Here is a 21,086-nt window from a genome sequence, read left to right on the forward strand (position 1 = left end):
GTGTGTTGGTGGTGGAGGGAGTGAATGTTTGTGGATGGGGTGCCAATCAAGTGGGCTGCGAAAACAGCAACTTTCTAACGGAGAGAAGAGTCAATTTTGTGATCACAATGGGCAAGTTTTTTATAAACCTCTTGACTATAAATGAGCAGATAATTTAGCTCACATATTATAAAGTCAACAAGTTAATATATCTCCACTGATCAACCTGGCACATTTCTCAAGCATAAGCTGCTGGCATTAAGTACTTTCAAAAAAAAATAAAAAACATCAACTTCCTACTTGGAGCATCATCACATTCAACTGCTGGCATTTGATTCTATTCAGAGTTAAACTGCTACCTAGAATTTATTACTTCTGTAACTTTATTCAACAGAATTTCCATTTTGCTCCTCTTCCCAGATCTACATATTAGTCTGAGCTAAAAACTCTACCATGAATCCTGTTGTGAGTGAGCACAGTAAGTGATGCAAATTGGAACAAGGTCACATTTTCATCTCCTGCCCTCTGAAGTACAACATTGCATTTCCACATATTACCCAACAAACTGACTAAATCTACTTTAAAAAATCATTCACGACGAATTGAAATCCATCTGCCACGCAGGCCAACTCTTGGAAAGGGAGCAAAGTTCTGTGATTAAATAAAAGCAAAATACTGCGAATGCTGGAAATCTGAAACAAAAACAAGAAATGCTGGAATCACTCAGCAGGTCTGGCAGCATCTGTGGAAAGAGAAGCAGAGTTAACGTTTCGGGTCAGTGACCCTTCTTCGGAACTGACAAATATTAGAAAAGTCACAGATTATAAACAAGTGAGGTGGGGGTGGGGCAAGAGATAACAAAGGAGAAGGTGCAGATTGGTCCAGGCCACATAGCTGACCAAAAGGTCACGGAGCAAAGGCAAACAATATGTTAATGGTGTGTTGAAAGACAAAGCATTAGTACAGATTAGGTGTGAATACACTGAACATTGAACAGCAGCAAGTGCAAACCTGAAGAAAAACAACCTGAAAAAAACTTGCTGCTGTTCAATGTTCAGTGTATTCACACCTAATCTGTACTAATGCTTTGTCTTTCAACACACCATTAACATATTGTTTGCCTTTGCTCCGTGACCTTTTGGTCAGCTATGTGGCCTGGTCCAATCTGCACCTTCTCCTTTGTTATCTCTTGCCCCACCCCCACCTCACTTGTTTATAATCTGTGACTTTTCTAATATTTGTCAGTTCCGAAGAAGGGTCACTGACCCGAAACGTTAATTCTGCTTCTCTTTCCACAGATGCTGCCAGACCTGCTGAGTGATTCCAGCATTTCTTATTTTTGTCTGTGATTAAATAGTTCATTTCTTCATCCATCTATTCAACCAATCCACATACATCTATCTGGGAGGTGGAAATCTGGAATATTCCTTTCGATGAGTAGAGGGACAAGTAAATTTAAGGCACAAGCCTGCAATCTTGAGGGTTGCTGACAGGCTACTGAACCACATAGGACACTAGTTCCCATCAGATATAAAGAATAATTGAGAGTAACATATTAGCAAGAGTGCAACTATTTAAAAAAGGTACTGATAATATCAATGAAACTTAGAATGTTTGATCCTGAACTAATTTACCGCATCAAAATAACAAGGTTTCTCCAACTATGTTTGTACTACAGAGCAACCAATACAAGTGCTTTGTTACCGATAAACTTACTTCCACAGTAAAGTACTTTTAACGGACATTGTGTCTTATTGCTGACTGGTTTTGCTTCTCCTTTGTTTTCTGAGTCTGCATTTTCAGTAGTGGCCATCGCATAAATCTAAAGACCAGGTGCAAGCAAAGAACGAACAGAATTAGAAGTATTTCTTGATCCTAATCAAATGTATATTTTTGAGTACAAGATTCATTGATAGAAGACCCCTAAAAATGTAATTTGTGAACAGCTCGAGAGTCTGGCACTTTCCAGTTTCAGTCATTAAACATTCCTCTCCCCATCCCCACAAAAGTCTGTGGATGCTGGATCAATTGAAATTTTCAACACTTAGATCCATAGGTTGTTGTTACAAATGGGATTAAGGAATATGGAGAAAAGGTGATAGATGGAGTTGAGGTACAGATCAGTTGTGATCTGACTGAATGGCAGAATAGGTTCGAGAGACTGAATAGCCAGTTCTTGTTCTCAGAAGTGGAAACCTGATGGCAGATTCACAGAGCCCACAAAAATGTGGGTATCAAATATTGTTGTCCATTTGATCTCTGGAAGTTTCCAGCTTTATGCTCAGAAGTGCCACTGGTAGCACTCCGTAAATATTACAGGATCCAAAAGCACTTGCAGATGGCTCATGTAAAACGGGACAAGAATAAAAGAGAATGTTGCAGCAAAAGATTAGTTTGCTTAATTGCAAAACCAGACACACCAACAAATTAACACAAAAGCAAAATACTGCTGATACCGCTAAGAAACGGCAAGGGGCAGCAAACATTGGTGGGAGTTGTTTATAGGCCGAACAGTGGTAATGTTGGACACAGTATAAATCAAGAAATTAGAGATGCATGTAACATGGGTAATACAGTAATAATGGGCGACTTCAATTTACATATAGACTGGATAAATCTAATCAGCACTAACGCTGTGGAGGATGACTTCCTGGAGTGTGTAGGAGATGGGTTGCTGCAGCAGTACATTGCAGAACCAACTAGGGATTGGGCTATTTTAGATTTAGTATTATGTAATGAGAAAGGACTAATTAATAACCTTGCTGTAAAGGAGACTTTGGGAAATAGTGACCATAATATAAACAAATTTTACATTAAGTTTGAAAGTGATATAGTTAATTCTGAAACTAGGGTCTTAAATCGGAAGAAAGGAAACTATGAAGGTATGAGGTGCACGTTGGCTATTGTGGATTGAAAAAATACACTAAGATTTGATGGTAGACAGCCAATAGCTAGTATTTAAAGTATTACATGGTCTACAACAAATATATATTCTAAGACACAAAAACGCAACAGGAAAGATGACTCAACTGTAGCTAACAAAAGAAGTTAAAGATTGCATTAGATCAAAGGAAGTGGCTTATAAAGTTGCCAGAAAAAGTGGTAAGCCTGAGGATTGGGAGCAATTTAGCAAAAGGCCATTGACCTGAAACGTTAACTCTGTTTCTCTCTCCACAGATGCTAACTGACTGGCTGAGTCTTTTCAGAATTTTCTGTTTTTATTTTACAACAAATTAAACACTGAAAATGTAAAATACAGAAGTCATAAAAAAGAGACACACAGGAATACGATGACTGGAACTAAACTAGCAAAGGAATTCTTCATTTAGATGGAGAATGAGAGAGTTGATTCCAAGACTAGGGTCCTGAATCTAAATAAAGGAAACTGTGAAGGTATGAGGCGCGAGTTGGCTATGATAGATTGGGGAACGTTACTTAAAGTGTTGACAGTGGATAGGCAATGGCTAGTATTTAAACAGCGCATGGAAGAATTACAACAATTGTTCATTCCTGTCTGGCGCAAAAATAAAACAGGAAGGGTGGCTCAACCGTGGCTTACAAAAGAAATTAGTAATAGTATTAGATCCAAGGAGGAGAAATATAAAATGGCCAGAACAAGCAGCAAACATGAGGATTGGGAGTTTAGAATTCAGCAAAGGAGGACAAAGGGATTGATTAAGAAGGGGAAAACAGAGTATGAGATTAAGCTTGCAGAGAACATAAAAACTGACTTTAAAAGCTTCTTTAGATATGTGAAGAGAAAAAGATTAGTGAAGACAAATGTGGGTCCCTTACAGTCAGAAATGGGGAACTTATAATGGGGAACAAAGGAATGGCAGACCAATTAAGTACATACTTATGTTCTGCCTTCACAAAGGAGAACACAAATTACCTCCCAGAAATGTTGGGGAACATAGGGTCTAGTGAGGAGGAGGAACTGTATGAAATCAGTATTAGTAGGGAAATGGTGTTAGGGAAATTGATGGGATTGAAGGCCAATAAGTCCCCCGGGCGTGATAATCTGCATCCCAGAGTACTTAAGGAAGTGACCCTTGAAATAGTAGATGCATTGCTGGTCATTTTTCAGAATTCTATAGACTCTGGAACAGTTCCAACGGATTGCAGGGTAGCTAATGTAACCCCACTATTTAAAAAAGGAGGTAGAGAGAAAACAGGGAATTATAGACCAGTTAGCCTGACATCAGTAGTGGGGAAAATGCTGGAGTCCATTATAAAAGATGTCATAGCAGAGCACTTGGAAAACAATGACAGGATCGGACAAAGTCAACATGGATTTACAAAAGGGAAATCATGCTTGACAAATCTACTGGAGATTTTTGAGGATGTAACTAGTAGAATAGATAAGAGACAGCCAGTGGATGTGGTGTATTTGGACTTTCAGAAGGCTTTCAATAAGCTCCCACATAAGAGATTAGCATGCAAAATTAAAGCATATGGGATTAGGGGTAAGGTACTGACATGGATAGAGAACTGGTTGGCGGACAGGAAACAAAGAGTAGGAATAAACAGGTCTTTTTCCAGGTGGCAGGCAGTGACAAGTAGAATACCGCAGGGATCAGTGCTAGGACCCCAGCTATTCACCACATAATATTAATGATATAGATGAGGGAATTAAATGTAATATATTCAAGATGGCAGATGACACAAAGCTGGGTGGGAGTGCGAGCTGTGAGGAGGATGCAGAGAAGCTCCAGTGAGATTTGGACAGGTTGAGTGAGTGGGCAAATACACGGCAGATGCAATATAATGTGGATAAATGTGAGGTTATCCACTTTGGTGGCAAAAACAGAAAGGCAGATTATCTGAACGGGGATAGATTGGGAAGGGGGAGGGGGGGTGCAGCGAGACCTGGGTGTCCTTGTGCACCAGTCACTGAAAGTAAGCATTCAGGTGCAGCAGGCAGTTAAGAAGGCAAATGGTATGTTGGCTTTCATTGCGAGAGGATTCAAGTACAGGAGCAAGGATGTCTTGCTGCAATTATACAAGGCCTTGGTGAGACCACCTCTGAAGTATTGTGTGCAGTTTTGGTCTCCTTATCTGAGGAAGGATGTTCTTGCTATGCAGGGAGTGCAGCGAAGGTTCACCAGACTGAATCCTGGGATGGCAGGACTGACATATGAAGAGAGATTGGGTCGACTAGGCTTGTATTCGCTAGAGTTTAGAAGAATGAGAGGGGATCTCATAGAAACCTACAAAATTCTAATAGGACTGGACAGACGAGATGCAGGAAGGATGTTCCCGATGGCGGGGGAGTCCAGGAGCTGGGGTCACAGTCTAAGGATAAGAGGTAAGCCATTTAGGACTGAGACGAGGAGAGATTTCTTCACCCAGACAGCGGTGAACCTGTGGAATTCTCTACCACAGAAAGCAGCTGAGGCCAAATCATTAAATATATTCAAGAAAGAGTTATATATAGTTCTTAGGGCTAAAGGGATCAAGGGATACGGGGAGAAAGTGGAAACAGGGTACTGAGTTTGGAAGATCAGCCATGATCGTATTGAATGGCTGAATGGCCTACTCCTGCTCCTATTTTTCTCTATGTTTCTATGAGTCTTGGAAAAGGACTTGGCAATAATAGCTAAATCACTTACAATGTCCAGACAATTTGGCAAAACAATTACATAAGCTGATAGAATGCTAGGATATATAGGAATATAATGGTCAGACCACACTTAGAATACAGAGTTCAGCTTTGAGCACTTTACTGAAAAAGGTATCATTTGTATTTAAAAAAATGCAGAAAGGATAAACAAGACTAATCCCAGGTGTAAAGGGGCTGAGCTATAAGATAAGATAACTTTGAGCTTTATAACCTGGAATGATGTTGACTTCCAATCTGCTCATAGCACCAAGACTTCCCTGGTTAAAGTCACAAAGGCTGTGATGGTGACTGTGATGGATTATTCCCTATCTTCTCTGTAGTATTTGATATGGTTGACAATTCTCTTCCATTATCCAGCTCTGTGGAACTTCCTTGGTATCATTCCCATTTGATCAAATGCAACCAGCAATAGCTTCCTGACACCCCTTCCTCAGTTCCTCTTTACCTCAGTCCTTCAAACATCTATTCATGGCTCCCTCCTCTTCCCTACCTACCTACATGCTACCCCTCAGTGACATCATCTACATGGGCAAAATCAACTTCCACGTGCTGTTGAAACCCAGAACTGGCCACCTGCTCAGGCTGAAGAAAACAGGGTGAACCATGGCATCCATTTGACTAGACTGTAGCTTCAAATTCCATGTCACATCCATCAGCAAACCTGCTTTCTACCAGTTCCACAGTAGTGCCCATCTCTGACATTACCATACCGATATGCTGGAGAAACCCATCCACAATATTGTCGAGACGTGATTTTTTGATTGGTCTCCAAACTGACCTCTCATCCTTCATGCTCCATAAACTCCAACTTTTCAAAACATCCTGTACTCACTATGTCGCACTTGCTCATCATTATATCCTCACTGACCTATGTTGGCTACGTGTTCTTCGATGCATTAGTTTAAAATCTTGATCCTCTTCAATTTCCTCCATGGCCTTGCATTCTTCTTCAGCCTTACATTCCCACCCATACCCTTCAGCCCTCCAACTTTGGCTTTTTGCACCTGCGCTCTCTCTCACTTCTCCTCCCCCCTCCAACCCCTTAACAAGGCTTTGGTGGTGGGTCTCCAGGCACTTCTGCCCTCCTCTCAAACTCGCTGCCTAACCCCTTTGCCTCTCCACTAGCATTTCCACTTTTACAAACCTTCTCAAAACCCATCTCTTCAATTAAGCTCTCGAGCACTTCTTACACCATGGTCCATCATCCACTCATGCCTTTTATGTTTTTTCTCCCCCCCCCCCCACCCCCCACCGATTAACACCTTAGCATGTATCCCAATTTTTCTAATCTCCTCTAGCCCTCCAGCCTTCTGAGATATCTGTGCTCCTCCAATTCTGGCCTCTTGAGCATCCCCGGTTTTAACAGCTCCATCACTGGTGGTCGTGCCTTCAGCTGCCAAGGCCCTATGCTCTGGACTTTCACTGATAAATCTCTCCACCTCTCTTTCCACTTTTAAGACCCTCCTTAAAACCTACCTCTTTGTCCAAGGTTTGGGCCATCTGTTGTAATGTCTCCTCATGCAGCCCGATGCCAAACATTGTTAAATAACGCTCCTGTGAAATGCTATATAAATACAAGTTGTTGTTGTTTTTTCTACATTAAAGACACTACATAAATGTAAGTTCTTGTTGCAAAAAAGGGCTTTCAACAAGTATATAAAATATTGAATATAAAGATCATATCAAAACGAGCAAAATAGGACCAAAGGATGGAAATAAAAGTGATTGAAAATTAATTTAGAACAGACATTGGGATGATACTGTTTACATGGTGATATATTTTAAAATAATCTATTAAGTGAGATAACAAAAACACTGGAGTATTTAAAATGCAATTAGATATCAGAGTTGATGTACTAGAGGAAGGAGCTGAATGGCCTTTTCTCATTCCTGACTTTGCCTAGGTGCTAATTTTAGGGGGCTCAATTAAAAATGTATTCCTTGGATCAGTCTGGTGCTCTCCAAGATGATCAAAAAAACTCCACTGGAGGGATTTCATGCCACCAATACACTTCACAAAATAAAATCATAGGCTTACAGATTGTATTGCTTTTAATGATTCTTTTCAAATAGATGTTTGCACAGTGTGCAAATAGTCAATTATGTCAATAGTGAATCTCACTTCAGTAAAAAGGCTTGCATTTATATAGTGCCTTTTACATCCTCAAGACATCATAAAGCGCTTTATAGCCAATGAAGTACTTTGAGATGTTATCGCTGTTATAACACAGGAAACTGGTGGCCAATTTGCACATAAGGTCCCACAATCTGCAATGTGATAATGACCAGTCATTATCTGAAAGACGGCACCACCTCCAACAGTGCAGCATCTCTCAGTACTGCATTGGAGCATTAGCCTGGATTTTATGCTCAAGCCTCTGCAATGGGACTTGAACCCGCTACCTATTGAGGATTTGATGAAGTTGGCTCATTGACTAAGCTAACATCTAAGAAATTCTGTATACATGAAAACATGTGGCAAACTATGTTGTTTGAGGAAGCACTGGCATCATCTGCAAGTGACATAATTGTGTATTAATGTAACTATGGCAGCACAGTAAATAGTGCGGGCTGGAGCAGAAAGTTGCAGAGGTATGGATAGATTAAATGAGTGTGCAAAACTGTCAAAGATGAAGTTCAATGTGGGAAAGTGTCAGGTCATCCAACTTGGACCTACAAAAGATAGGTCAGAGTATTTACTAAATGGTGAGAAGCTAGGAACTGTGGATGAGCAGAGAGATTTAGGGGTCCAAATACAGAAATTAAAGAAAGTTAGTGGATAGGTTGAAAAAAAAAGGCGAATGGAATGTTAACCTTCATCTCAAGGGGGCTGCAATACAAAAGGGTGAAAGTTAGCTTACAGAGCTCTGGTTATACCCCATCTGGTGTATTTCCTTTAGTTTTGGGCACATCAGGAAAGATATACTGGCCTTGGAGGGAGTGCAGCGCACATTCCCCAATATATTGTGGCTAAAAGGGTTAAGTTATGAGGACAGGATGCATAGACTAGGCTTGTAGTCTGTTGAATATAGACTATTAAGGGATGATTTAATTGAGGTTTTTAAGATGATTAAAGGATTCGTTGGGGAAGGTAGAAACTATTTCCTCTAATGTGGAAGTACAGGATAAAGAGCCATAACCTCAAAATTACAGCTAGGCTGTTCAGAGGTGATGTTAGATAGTACTTCTTCACACCAAGACTGGTGGAAATCTGGAACACTCTCCCACCAAAAAGATGTTGAAGGATGGTTAATGGAAAATTTCAAAACTGAAATTTTTGTTAGGCAAGATTATTAAACATCACGGGACCAAGGTGGGTAGATGGAGACATGATAGAATTGAAAGGTGGAACATGCATGAGGGGCTAAATGGTGTACTCCTGTTCCAGTGTTCCAATTTGCATCACCGTTGTATCCCCAACTTATCAAATTGCCACTTTTTTATAGGAATAGAAGTTTGAATCCTGCATCCTCAATTAAGATTTACACACACACACACATACATATATATAATAGAAACAACATGCATAAGACTTGGATTTGTATAGCACGTTTCAAACTCTCAGACTAGCTCACACATCACGGCCAATAAGTACTTTTGAAGCGTAGTCACAGTTATGTGGCAGCCAAATTTTGCACAGCAAGAGCTCACAAACAGCAACTGAGATGAATGACCATTTAACCTGGTTTTGATTCGGAGGGATTTCTGCTCAGGATATCCTTTAAATTCTCCTGCTCTTCTACAAATAGTGTCATGGGATCTTTAAAGTTCACCTGAACAGTTTAACATCTCCTAAAGACGATATTTCATTACTATATTTAAGTGTCAAGCCACATTTTGCTCACAAACCCACACTAGGACTTGAACCCACAATCTTTAAATTTACAAGTGAGAGTGCTAACATTGAAATAAGCTGACACCATAAGATACTTACAAATATGTTCAGCATAGCTCAGTTGGTAGCACTTGCCTCACAGTCAGAAAATCACAGGTGTAAGCTCCAACACAAATTTCAGCATATAACTGAGGCAAAGACGCCAGTGAAGTAATGAGGGAGTGCTGCATTGTCTGATTTTAAACCAAGACTCCATCAGCTTGCTCAAGTAAATGATTCCATGGCACTATTTGAAGAAGAGTAGAAGTTCTCCCGGTGTCCCAACCAAAATTTTTCTCTCTAAACAGATTATCTGGGTATTTATTCATTCATTATTTATGGAATCTCTGTGAAGCTGTGGTTGCTGTTGTGCAATTTGGTTGTTACATTTGCCTACATAATAACAATGACTAAACAAAGTAATTCATTGGTTGTAAAACCCATTGTGACATCTTGAGGATGCGATAAGATGCTATAAAAATGCAAGCATTTTATTTCCTGCTTGCGCAGATAAACTACCAAATATGAGCCATCTGGTTCCCCAGAAAGAGAGAACTGACCTATATATAAACTGCACTCCTAGATTAAACTAATAATTTTTATAATACAGCACAGCCTATATGCAAATTAATACAGTATCACAATCTAATCAGTTTTGACCAGCTTCTTTGGTGTAGCAGATACCTAGTTAGATTAGTTGATTTTCCACCAGCTAGGACGCTGGTGGAACTCATTACATAACTCGTCTAGTGGAACTCCAAAATAACCTGACATCCAGGTGGTAGTGAAGCCTGTAGGGGTCTTGATACCCCCAATCATTTTGAGGTTAACCAACATGGCTTTGGAAGACGAGCTCCATTCCACTCTCAAGAATGGCTGGCACACATCTCTAGCCTGCAGGTTGGGCAAATCTGTGTGGTTATTGGTCCAACCTTCAGACTAGATATGTCAGCATACCCCATTCCTAGCTCAGTCCTTTTCTTGCCCCCAGTTGAATAAGTCCCAACTTCAACTTCTCCTAGTTTCACCACTGCATCTGCACATGCAAATCTTGCAGCAGGGCTCACCGTACAGTGATCAGGAGCAGGAAGGCTGGCTGATTCCACCTCCACCTCTCACCTTACTAGGCTAGTTCGGCACAGACCAGGTGTCAAATATGGAATCTCCTGGTCTGTACAGGATTGTGCAACATGAGTGTTAGAAATAGATAAGATTTCAAATAAAGTTATCAGGAAAAACATCACAGCTTCAGCCATGATCTTTAAACTCATCTCCATCCTGACTTAGCAAAAGATGGCAAAACAAAATGCCCTAAAGTTAAATTAGGGTGAAATGTGCTGACATAGTCAGCTACGAGTCCAGATACTTCTCACTTTATGGGTTTTAGAATAATTTTGCATATAAGGAAAGGTTATTTAAAATTTGATTGCTGCAACATCCCAATCTTCCTTACATTATAAAAAAAGCTGACTTGTATACAGAAATGCGTTGCAGAACCAGTACACTCCCAATGGGAGCAAGCAAACCCTAAAGTGAACAACAGCGCATCAACAATAAACAGGTTTTTCAGAGGGAGAGGAGAAATAAAATAAAATAATTCCAGAAATGGATGCCTTGATTAGCACCTGGAAACCACCTTTTGCCCCCAAGAGTGTTTGAATTCACCCTGTACAGCCCAGCCTTCCCCTCCTTCAGAGGAAACTACACAAGCTCCAAACCTTATCGATTATCTCCAGTTTCCAGTGTAATCATCTACCGCCGATATTAATATTACTCATAAAGGGAACCAGACCGCCTGAATGGACCACAGACAACCCAGCACACCTCTCCAGGGACCTCCCGTCCCACTGCCGCTCGAACAGTACCAAATTAGCAGCCCACTGCGATGCCGGAACAACATTTAGCACACTGAAACAAACTCTGGTTATCCGCGATGCTGTGTTCTTTATGCCCGTAGGTACGGGAGGGATAAATGTTGAATTGTTGCCAGGATTTTTGTCGGCGTTCCTTTTGTGATTGTTGTGCAGACACCTTTGTCAGGTCCTTCAGTACCTGTCGCTCTGACAATGGCGGCCGGAGAGAAAACAAGAGGTAGCTGACGCCGAGCCGAAGGAACGAGGCTGGAAAGAGAGCGAGAGGCTGCTGAGGTCGGGCTGGCGATGCAGGGTGTGAGTTCTTTCTGATTTGCAACTGATATCACGCTGACTGAATTTTACGCTGGTTTACATCTGATCATAACTAACTACCGAGTGATGATAATGGGGAGCGTCAATTATTCCAATATAGACCGGGATAGTATTAGTGTAAAGGGCAGAGAGGGGTAAGAGTGTTCAGAAGAATTTTCTTGATCAGTATGTTTCCGGACCAACGAGGACTGAGGCATTGCTGGATCTGATTCTGGGGAATGAGGTGGGTTTTGTGGATCCAGTAGGGGAGTGTTCAGAGAACAATGATCATAGTATCATAAGGTTTAGATCAGCTATGGAAAAGGATGAGGAGTAATTTACAGTACAGGCATTTGATAAAGTGCCAATAATAAATAGACTTCCCAGCAAAGTTGAAGCCCTTGGAATAACAGGGAAAATGACAGCATGGAAGTTGGCTGAGTGACAGGAAACAGAAAGTAGTTGAGAACGGTTGTTTTTTGGACTGGAGGAAGGTATATAATGGGGTCTCCCGAGGTCAGTACTAGGATCACTACTTTTCTTGATCTATATTAATGACCTAGACTTGGGTGTACAGGGTGCAATTTCAAAATTTGCAAATGACTCAAAATTGTGAATGTTGAGAAGTATAGTTCAAGAGGGCTGGTGGAATGGTGGACACGTGGCAGATGAAATTTAATGCAAAGAAGTGTGAAGTGATTCATTTTGGTAGGAAGAATGAGGAGAAGCAATGTCAAAGAAAGGGTACAATTCTAAAGGGGGTGCAGGAGCAGAGGGACCTGTGCACAAATTGTTGAAGGTGGCAGGGCAGGTTGAAAAGGTAGTTAAAAGGAATACAGGATCCTGGACTTTATAAATAGAGGCATGGAGTACAAATACAAAGAAGTTAGGCTGAACCTTTATAAAACTCTAGCTCAGCCTCAACTGGAGTATTAATTTTGGCCACGCTTTAGGGAGGATGTGAAGGCTTTAGAGAGGGTGCAGAAAAGATTTATGAAAATAATTCCAGGGTTGAGGGACTTCAGTTACATGGATAGATTGGAGAAGCTAGTGTCCTTCTCCTTAGAGAAGAGAAAGTTGAGAGGAGATTTGACAGGTGTTCAAAATCATGAGGGATCAAGACCGAGTAGATAGAGAGAAATTGTTCCTGTTGGCAGAATCAGAGGACCTCGATTTAAGGGGTGGTTGGCAAAAGCAGCAACAGTGACATGAGGAAAAGCTTTCTTACACAGTGAATGGTTGGGATCGAGAATGCAGTACCTGAGAGTGTGGTGGCAGCAGATACGATTGGAGCTTTCAAAAAGGGATTGGATAAACACCTGAAGAGAGAAAAAAAAAATGCAGGGCTGTGGGGAAAGGGCAGGGGAGTCGGATTAGCTGAGTTGCTCTTGCAGAGAGTCAGCATGGGCATGACAAACCCTATGGCGACCTCCTGTGCTGTAAGTGATGATTCTATGATTTTGCAATGGCTCCTTTTGATGAACTCTGCTGTTACTCTATTTAAAGGCAGGAGAGGGATCACAAAAACACACGCATTTTGTTGCGGAAGACTGTTTGGCTCATCTTAATTCACCCAGACAAGATATGCCTACACTCTCCAATTGCTGCGCATAGTTGTTTCTTAAACTATTCCAGGGATTTCACCTCCACCACTCTGCTCGGAAAGTCCGTTCCAAGTGTTGACCATTCTCTACATGAAGAACCACCTGATATCAGTCCTAATGCTCACTATCCTACCACTCACTAGTTTGAACCTGTGGTGCTATTCTACTATTTCAAGTGGTCTTCCTGATAAATCTTTTCCATACCATTTCCTATCTGTGTACATCTAAAATTAGCTCTGACTCCTCTGTTTTAAGCTGAAAAGCTTATCTTTTCCAGAGTCCTGCCACTAGAAATCAGTATTTATTTTCCAATATTTATTATACTTTTCAATTCTGACTAAATTCTTCCATTTTCAATTTCCTGAATAAATCCTCTGACGTGCTTCCTACCATCCAGTTACGTGGCTGAATGTGTACCCAGTACAGTATTTACAAGGCTCTAAAAATAAAGACAGTGACTATCCTTTTGGTCCTGTATATTCTGCTAGACAAGCCAAGGCTTTAAATTCAACATTTTGGTAGTAGTGGCTGGCTGGAATTAGACCAAAGTCGATTATTTAACCCTTTATTGTACTGGTGATGTATACAAATAAGTGATCTAATTTGGGGGGATCCAGTCAGGTGGTGACACATTGAGAACTAATCTCAGGCAGTTAAACAGATTCCTGAGTTAAATATTTCAGGTTTGAGAGCATGCTTATGTAACTTGCATGCTGTGTCGTATTGATTCAGATTTACCAGAGCAATGTTTTATTTATTTTGCTGAGAAGGTGGTGTCAGTAGTTCAATCTATCAGAAAAGTTAGTGAGGAGTAGTTACTGACCAAAAGAGTAGCTGGTCAATGCCAGCTTGAGCTCAGCATGATAGCTGTGAGCTGATTGGCTGGCTGGTACTACTGTGGCATCATAACTGAAGTGATAACACATCACTTTATCATTATTTGTAAAATGTCCCTGTATCATTCAGTCAAATAAACTCACATCGTTGCAGTTCAAACTATATTGCATGCTTGGAGGCAAATTTATTGGTTAATCTCTACTCAGTTTTTCACTTTTGGGAATTTACTTCTAAATCCCACAGCCATCAACTTGTGTAAAATGGTGAGTATGTATTGACTGATTATCTTTTCTGTTTATGGACAATGATATATCTCTGGGTTAACATTATTGATCGTCAAGACCCATTTGATGTGTGACTGCCTTGTAACATGATACTATCTATTAATAACATGGGCTAGTTGTACAATTTCCATGTAATCAGTTGCAGAGTACTTCTCTGAATAGATACATATATTTTTAAGATTGAAGCTGGTTAGCCAGAAGGAAAGAGATCAGGCAAGATTGTAATTACCCATGCTGTATGATCTGAGTTTAAATTGCATTTGACCATGTGCTGTTTTCAAGTGAATGCAATGATGTGAATGATTTTATATGTTAATTTATTTTAAACTCCCCTCGTTTCCCCGAAGCTACTTTCCCTCATGTTTTTCCCTTATTTTGCCATCCCTTTTCCCTCTTGGTTCCTCCACTTGTCCAAAGATTGTTTTTTTGGTGGTTCCTAGTTCATCCCCAAAATTGCTGCATTATTTATTCCCTTTGTCATCTTTAATCCCATCACCAACCTCCCTTTCCTCTCCTAAGTCCTTAAACACATTGTCGCCTCCCAAATCCATGTCTGTATTTCCTGGAACTCTATGTTCGAATCTGCTCCTTTTCACTTTCCTCAAAGTCACAAATGACATGTTATGTGATTGTGACAAAGGTAAACCATCTCTCCTCATCCTTCTTGACCTGACTGCAGTCTTTGCCATGGTTTACCACAGCATCCTCCTCCAACGCCTCTCCACTGTCATCCAGCTGGGTGGGATTGCTCTCGCCTGCTTCCAAACTTATCTATCAAATTGTAGCCAGTGTATCACTTTCAATGCCTTCTCTTCCTGCATCTACACTGTTACCTCTGGTGTCCTCCCAGGATCAATCCTTGGCCCCCTCCTATTTCTCATCTACATGCTGCCCCTTGATGGTATCCGAAAACATTAGTTTTCCACATGTTTTCTGACAATACCCAGCTCTATCTCACCACCACCTCTCTCGATTCCTCTACTGTTGCTAAATTATCAGACTCCTTATCTGACATCAAGTATTGGATGAGCAGAAATTTCCTCCAATTAAACATTGGAAAGACTGAAACCAAAGTATTCGTTCCACACTTCAAACTCGTGCTCTTCTAATGATTCCCTCCCTCTCCCTGGTAACTGGCTGTGACTAAACCAGAATATCCGCAACCTTTGTGTCATCTTTGACTCGGAGATGAGCTTCCGATTACATATTCATGCCATCACTAAGACCACCTATTTTCCCCTCCGTAGCATCGCCTGACTTTGTCCCTGCCTCAGCTCATCTGTTGCTGAAACCCTCATCCAAGCCTTTTATCTCTAGACTTGACTATTCCCAACACAATTAGGGATGGGCAATAAATTCTGACCTAGCCAGTGACGCCCACATCCCACGAATGGTTTTTAAAAAAACACACCTGGCTGGCCTCCCATGTTCTAGCCTCCATAAATTGAATCCAGAACTCTGCTGCCAGTGTCTTTACTTGCACCAAGTTCTTTTCACCTATCACCACTGTGCTCACAGACCTACATTGGTTCTCGGTCAAGCAATGCCTTGATTTTAAAATTCTCATCCTTGTTTTCAGATCACCTCATTGCCTTGCCCCTCCCTATCTCTGTAATCTCCTCCAGCCCCAAATCCCACCAAGATATCTGCACTCCTATTCCTGGCCTCTTGTGCAGCTCCAGTTTTAATTGCTCCACCATTGGTGGCCATGCCCTCAGTTACCTAGGCCATAAGCTCTGGAATACCACCCCCCCTCCCCCTATGCCTCTCTACCTTGCTTTCCTCCTTTAAGACACCCCTTTAAAACCTACCTCTTTGACCAACCTTTTGGTCATCTGAACTAATATCTCCTCATGTGACTTGGTGTCCACATTAGATATCACACTGCCACTTGGCATTTAACAGTCATTCAATTGAATTGATATCACCACTAACTGAAATATCATGATATTTCAATGTTGAGTTTGTACCTTTTCCCCATATCAGCAGTAACTCATCTCTTTGATCTTCCACATGCCCTTCAAGGATGGCTGAGGAGCTGATGAGGGAGGAGGGCAAGCACTCTGAGGATGCACCATCACATAATTCATGCGCATCCTCCAATAATGCTGATACACACTCCTCGGTGTGTACTGGAGTAGAGATAATTAGGTTGTCACATGGTGAGGTATGCATCACAAGTGATCAGGAGCAGGTGTTAAAGACACGGACAGCAGCACAGAGTCCCCATTGGAGTGTGGAAGACACTTCAAGCTCTGCTTAGCTGGACGTAGATGCTGAGCCTTGGGTCATCCACGAAAGGGAATTTGTGGAGCAGCAACGAGAAATGTCAGCATTTCTAGCAGCAGTAATGTGGACCTTTGGAGAGAGATTGGAGGAGTCTGTCTTTAAAATGAGTGCCATGATGTTTCAGACATTGGCACTGATGTCCACCTCCATGGAAGGAGTGGCCACCAGCATGGAGAATCAGACACAGCAGGCCGCAGAGTAATGCAGGCCCAGACCGATGCATCGCTTGGTGGTTCAATGTCTCACTGACATGCAGCCAAGTACTGTCCAGCTCTTGGCTAGTGGGGAAGTGCAGCTTGGTCATGAGAAGGAAGATGGAGAAAGGGCATATGGCAGTGGGGGCTCTTCTCAAAGAGCTCCCACTTTTCACCCCTTGTATCCCCTCCCCCAACTGCCCACTCTGACAGAGCCACACAAGCTGCCTCTTGCCCTGATGACCTAGTCTGCCCCTGCACAGGTGCAGCTGGGGCCCTCTTCGGCAGGGCTCTCATGGGCTGCAACACCCAGAGGATGTCCACCACGGGCATCTGTTCTGTCAGAGCAGGGGAATGAGCAGCCTGACTCTAGCTCTGCTGAAGCCACACTATGTAGGAGTAAGAGGAAGCAGATGAGAAAGTGTAATTAGTTGCACAAAGGGATTCACTTGTGTGTACATAGCAATGTTTATGGTGTCTACTTTGTTGCATCCCCCAGGCACCCTGGACAGTAGTCTTCAGCTGAATGGTATGATCAGGTTCTATGAGGAGAAAAGGGTGTGAATGTGATAGTTGGATTGTTGACTGTTGGAATGAATTGTGTTTGGGGGTGTGGGGTGGGTACAGGTTTCTGATGGCACTGTCAGTTGCCATCATGCACACAGATTAAGTAAAGTGAGGCTGGATGAGGTTGTTGTGGGCTTCTCTAGCAGCCAGATGAGGCAGCTGCAGGTACTATGGCCACATCTGACTCCTGCTTGGAAGTTGCCGATTTCTTTTGGATCTTCCTCTTCCAGCAGCTCCACTTCTCTCTGCAGCATGATATTGTGAAAGGCACAGCAAACCACAACCATTCTGGAGACCCTTAATGGAACGTACTGAACGGTGTCTCCAAATCTGTCGAGGCACCAAAGTGCATCTTAAGCAATTCTATTAGTGCCCTTGTGGTCATGTACCTCCTGTTGTATCTCTCCTCTGGTTCACTGCTAGGGATCTTTACAGGCGCCGTCAACCAGGTCTTCGGAGGGTAACCTTTGTCTCCCAGGAGCCAGCAGCTGACACTTTGTGGAGGAGCGAAAACCTGTGGGAGACATGACTGCCACAGAATGAATGAATCATTACAATTCCCTGTTTATCTATTCATGATCATCTTACTGTGGTCACCAAACTATCTGAGGGAGTAGAATCACTTGCGATTGATGAAGACTCCAGGCTGATCTGAGGGTGCCTTGATTGCAGCCTATGTGCAGTCAGTGACTCCCTGTACCTGTGGGAACCCAGCCACTGCAGCGAAAGCAACAGTTCTCTGTGACTAATACAAAAGTAAAATACTGTGGATGCTGGAAATCTGAAATAAAAACGGAAAATACTGGAACTACTCAACAGGTCAGTTAACATCTGTGGAGGGAGAAATTGAGTTAATATTTCAAGTTGATATTCTGACGACAAGTAATCAACCTGAAATGTTACTCTTTCTCCACAGTTGCTGCCTGGGCTACTGAGTATTTCCAGCACTTTCTGTTTTTATTAGCCTTGTGTCAGTCTAGCCTCGGCTATGGCAATGTGGCTGTGTGTCTGGCGGTCTTGACAAGCAAGCCATCGGTGACCTGGGAGATCGTGATCTCCGTAGCAGATTGAGCGAATCTTGAGATGTCACCAGCTGATCCCTGGAAGGAGCTGGAGGTGAAGAAATTCAGGGCTTTGGTGACCTTGACAGCCATTAGAAATGCAGGCCTACCTGGCTCACTTGAAAGGAGGTCTTGCTCAAGGAGACTGCAGATGTTAGCAATGATCTGCCGCGGAATCCCACCCCTCCTCGAGGCATGATTACCCCATCATGTTGAGGAAGCTCGCACTCTGCCTGTATAGCTTGTGTGGGGGTATCGCCTCTTTCGAGCTGGAGTTCTGTGTCCATCCCCTCTCATGTGGAGCAGCATGTGATTGTGGAGAAGGCAGCTGCTGTTGGTGTTCTTGCTACTGCTGGTGCTCTTGTTGCTCCTGCCGCTGTAGATGTTGGTATGGCTGCTCCTGTAGCTCATCATCAGAGATCCATGCTATTGCTGCATAATCTGCTCCCATGCTGCAGTGAAGACTGACAGCAGGGTAGTTGAGATCAAGGTCAGTAAAGTCCAGTGCAGTTGAAAGTACTTCCAAAAAGTTGGAAATGACCCTCAAAGCAGTTAATTGAGGTTCTCAAAACAATCCTGCAAGCACAAGCCTTTCACTGAGGCTGGCCACAAGCTTTGCGATTCCAGTCATTTTAAAGGCTTCCCAGCCTGTCAATTTTATTGTTCAATGAGTCTCCACTGTGCTCGTTGACCCTGGTGAGTTCCACACAGCTCGGGAAACCTGGACAGGTTAAATCTGGGTGTGGACCTAATCCTGCTGGGTTCCTGACCAATGCCACTTTTCAGGGCTTTAACCGTACCCCACCCCGCCTCCCCTTGGCAGTTAAAATTCTGCCCATTATTTCTGTTATTTTTCAAATTTGCCAGTTCTTGCCCACCTGGCTTGCTAGTTTTCCTTTGAATTTGGTAAGATTTTTTTGCTTTATAAGAAAAATACTCTTTGCAACAATTGCATTGAGAACCTGGGCCTGAATGGTGCACACGTAAAAACCATAGCACTATGATTTAATACATTGCTCTGGACTTTGGTTTTGATTTGCATACTTATACGGATGGAATAAGCATTGATGTTTGAGTATTTCTGAAAATAGAGACATGTCGAAACTTCTCGTCTTGCACTCATCAGGAAGATCTGCAAGAATACCAATGTAAGGGAAAACAACAACTTTATACTGTATGAGAAGGGAGTGCTGATTGACAAGTGAACTCTGATTGGTAGAGGCATTGCCATGGAGAATGCACCAGTTTACGGTGACTGACAGTTAACTGCCAAGCTTTGTTTGAAATTTAAACCAGGCAGCTAGACTCTGGTCAAGGTATGCCCTGAGGAATGAACTAGTGAATGGTTGTCACTTATTTTGTTCAGCTGAAACAGGCGCAACGTGTGTACATGTTCTTTCTGTCTGCACAGAACAGGGCCCTGTGTATTAATATATGTAGCAAATGCGCCACACAGCTACAGATATTAATAAAACGACTAATTGATGCTTGGTTGTCAATCACCATAACATTCCTGCTGTATTTGAAGAAAAATGCATGTGATTCTAACTTTCTTCTGTTTCATCTAAATATAGGTACCAGGGGTTGAAATGGAAGGGAACAAATCTTCTGGGGACTCACCTCTTATTAACCCTAGGAATCCAGTAAATGCATCAAGTTCTGCCTCAGGTATTGTGCATGCATTTTAAGATGGATCCTTAACCTGAAAAGTCTTGCATACTTGTTTCCATAGTATTGAGTGGATTTTTAAAAGCATTAAATCCTGCAGGTAATAATGGATTGTGTTTTTACCCTCTTTTAGAAAGTCACCTTGAACAGTGGCATAGCACTCCAAAACCTAAGGTAAGATAATTAATAGAAACTTCAGAAGTATTATTCGTGTACCATTTCCTTGTTTATAGTTAAGTTATAGCCTTTTCTTTTTTGAGGATTTGTCTACTGATAAGATTAGAAAGCTAACTGGCCTACACTAGGGTTCTGTGAAACAGCTGGCAGTCCAAGGTGACTTCAGCTGTAGTTTCCCCACCTCCCTCCTTGGCTTCCACTCAGTGACCTTGATTTTAATCCCCATTTCCCAGGTTAAATGGTGCATGGGAGGGGTCAAGATTAGGCGAAGTCAACTTTCCAACCTGAGGCTGCTCTGTTCCTTCTTGACGCCATTTCATCATCGCCGACTTTGTGGTAGCCAGGGCTCCAGCTACAGCCAAGTGTGGGCCTATGTTAAATGCAAAAGTCATGGCCTGATGACATCAGTGATGTCCTGACATTTAAATGTATCATGGGAGTAAAGCTCAGGGTGCAACCTGACTGCCAGAGCACGGCGAATGGTGCTGAATGGCTTAAAATAGTTAAGGTGAGTGTTGAAAAATGACGTATGTGAGAGCTTCTTGTGGGCCAGGAGAAACAGGAGTGCACCCCCGGCACTACAAGGAACACTAGGATCTCCTCAGCCCCAGCCCCCTGGATCAAAGTTGAACCCTTTCCTGCACCCCCCAACACCCTCCCCCACGCCCCCCCCCCCCCCCCACCCCTCCAGTGGAGTCTACAAGAATTCCCCCACCCCCCAATTTTTTTCTGATACCTACCCTCCAATCAGGGTGAAATATCCA

At 42.3% G+C, this 21,086-nt stretch overlaps 2 protein-coding genes across 6 annotated transcripts in view; one reads left to right on the plus strand and one right to left on the minus strand.

Annotated features, from left to right (window-relative positions):
• Positions 1–11,336, minus strand: part of denr (density-regulated protein) — a 33,204-nt gene extending 21,868 nt beyond the window's left edge. The window contains exons 1-3 of one of the 3 annotated variants that reach the window (XM_068055059.1): positions 11,195–11,336; positions 7,079–7,166; positions 1,696–1,801 (exon numbers count right to left, since the gene is read on the minus strand). In XM_068055059.1, coding sequence (XP_067911160.1) covers positions 1,696–1,801; positions 7,079–7,141 — 169 coding nt within the window. In that variant the 5' untranslated portion in view covers positions 7,142–7,166; positions 11,195–11,336. Of the gene's footprint in view, positions 1–1,695; positions 1,802–7,078; positions 7,167–11,112; positions 11,136–11,194 lie in introns of those variants that run through there. The other 2 variants (XM_068055060.1, XM_068055061.1) reach the window with 2 other exon arrangements.
• A 182-nt stretch (positions 11,337–11,518) lies between these two features.
• ccdc62 (coiled-coil domain containing 62) overlaps positions 11,519–21,086 on the plus strand; it is a 53,114-nt gene continuing 43,546 nt past the window's right edge. For all 3 annotated transcript variants that reach the window (XM_068055057.1, XM_068055056.1, XM_068055058.1), the window contains exons 1-3: positions 11,519–11,642; positions 20,052–20,145; positions 20,279–20,319. In XM_068055057.1, coding sequence (XP_067911158.1) covers positions 20,067–20,145; positions 20,279–20,319 — 120 coding nt within the window. In that variant the 5' untranslated portion in view covers positions 11,519–11,642; positions 20,052–20,066. The remainder of the gene's footprint in view (positions 11,643–20,051; positions 20,146–20,278; positions 20,320–21,086) is intronic.

Source organism: Heterodontus francisci, chromosome 23 (assembly GCF_036365525.1).
Source record: "Heterodontus francisci isolate sHetFra1 chromosome 23, sHetFra1.hap1, whole genome shotgun sequence".
NCBI classification, from domain to species: Eukaryota; Metazoa; Chordata; class Chondrichthyes; order Heterodontiformes; family Heterodontidae; genus Heterodontus; species Heterodontus francisci.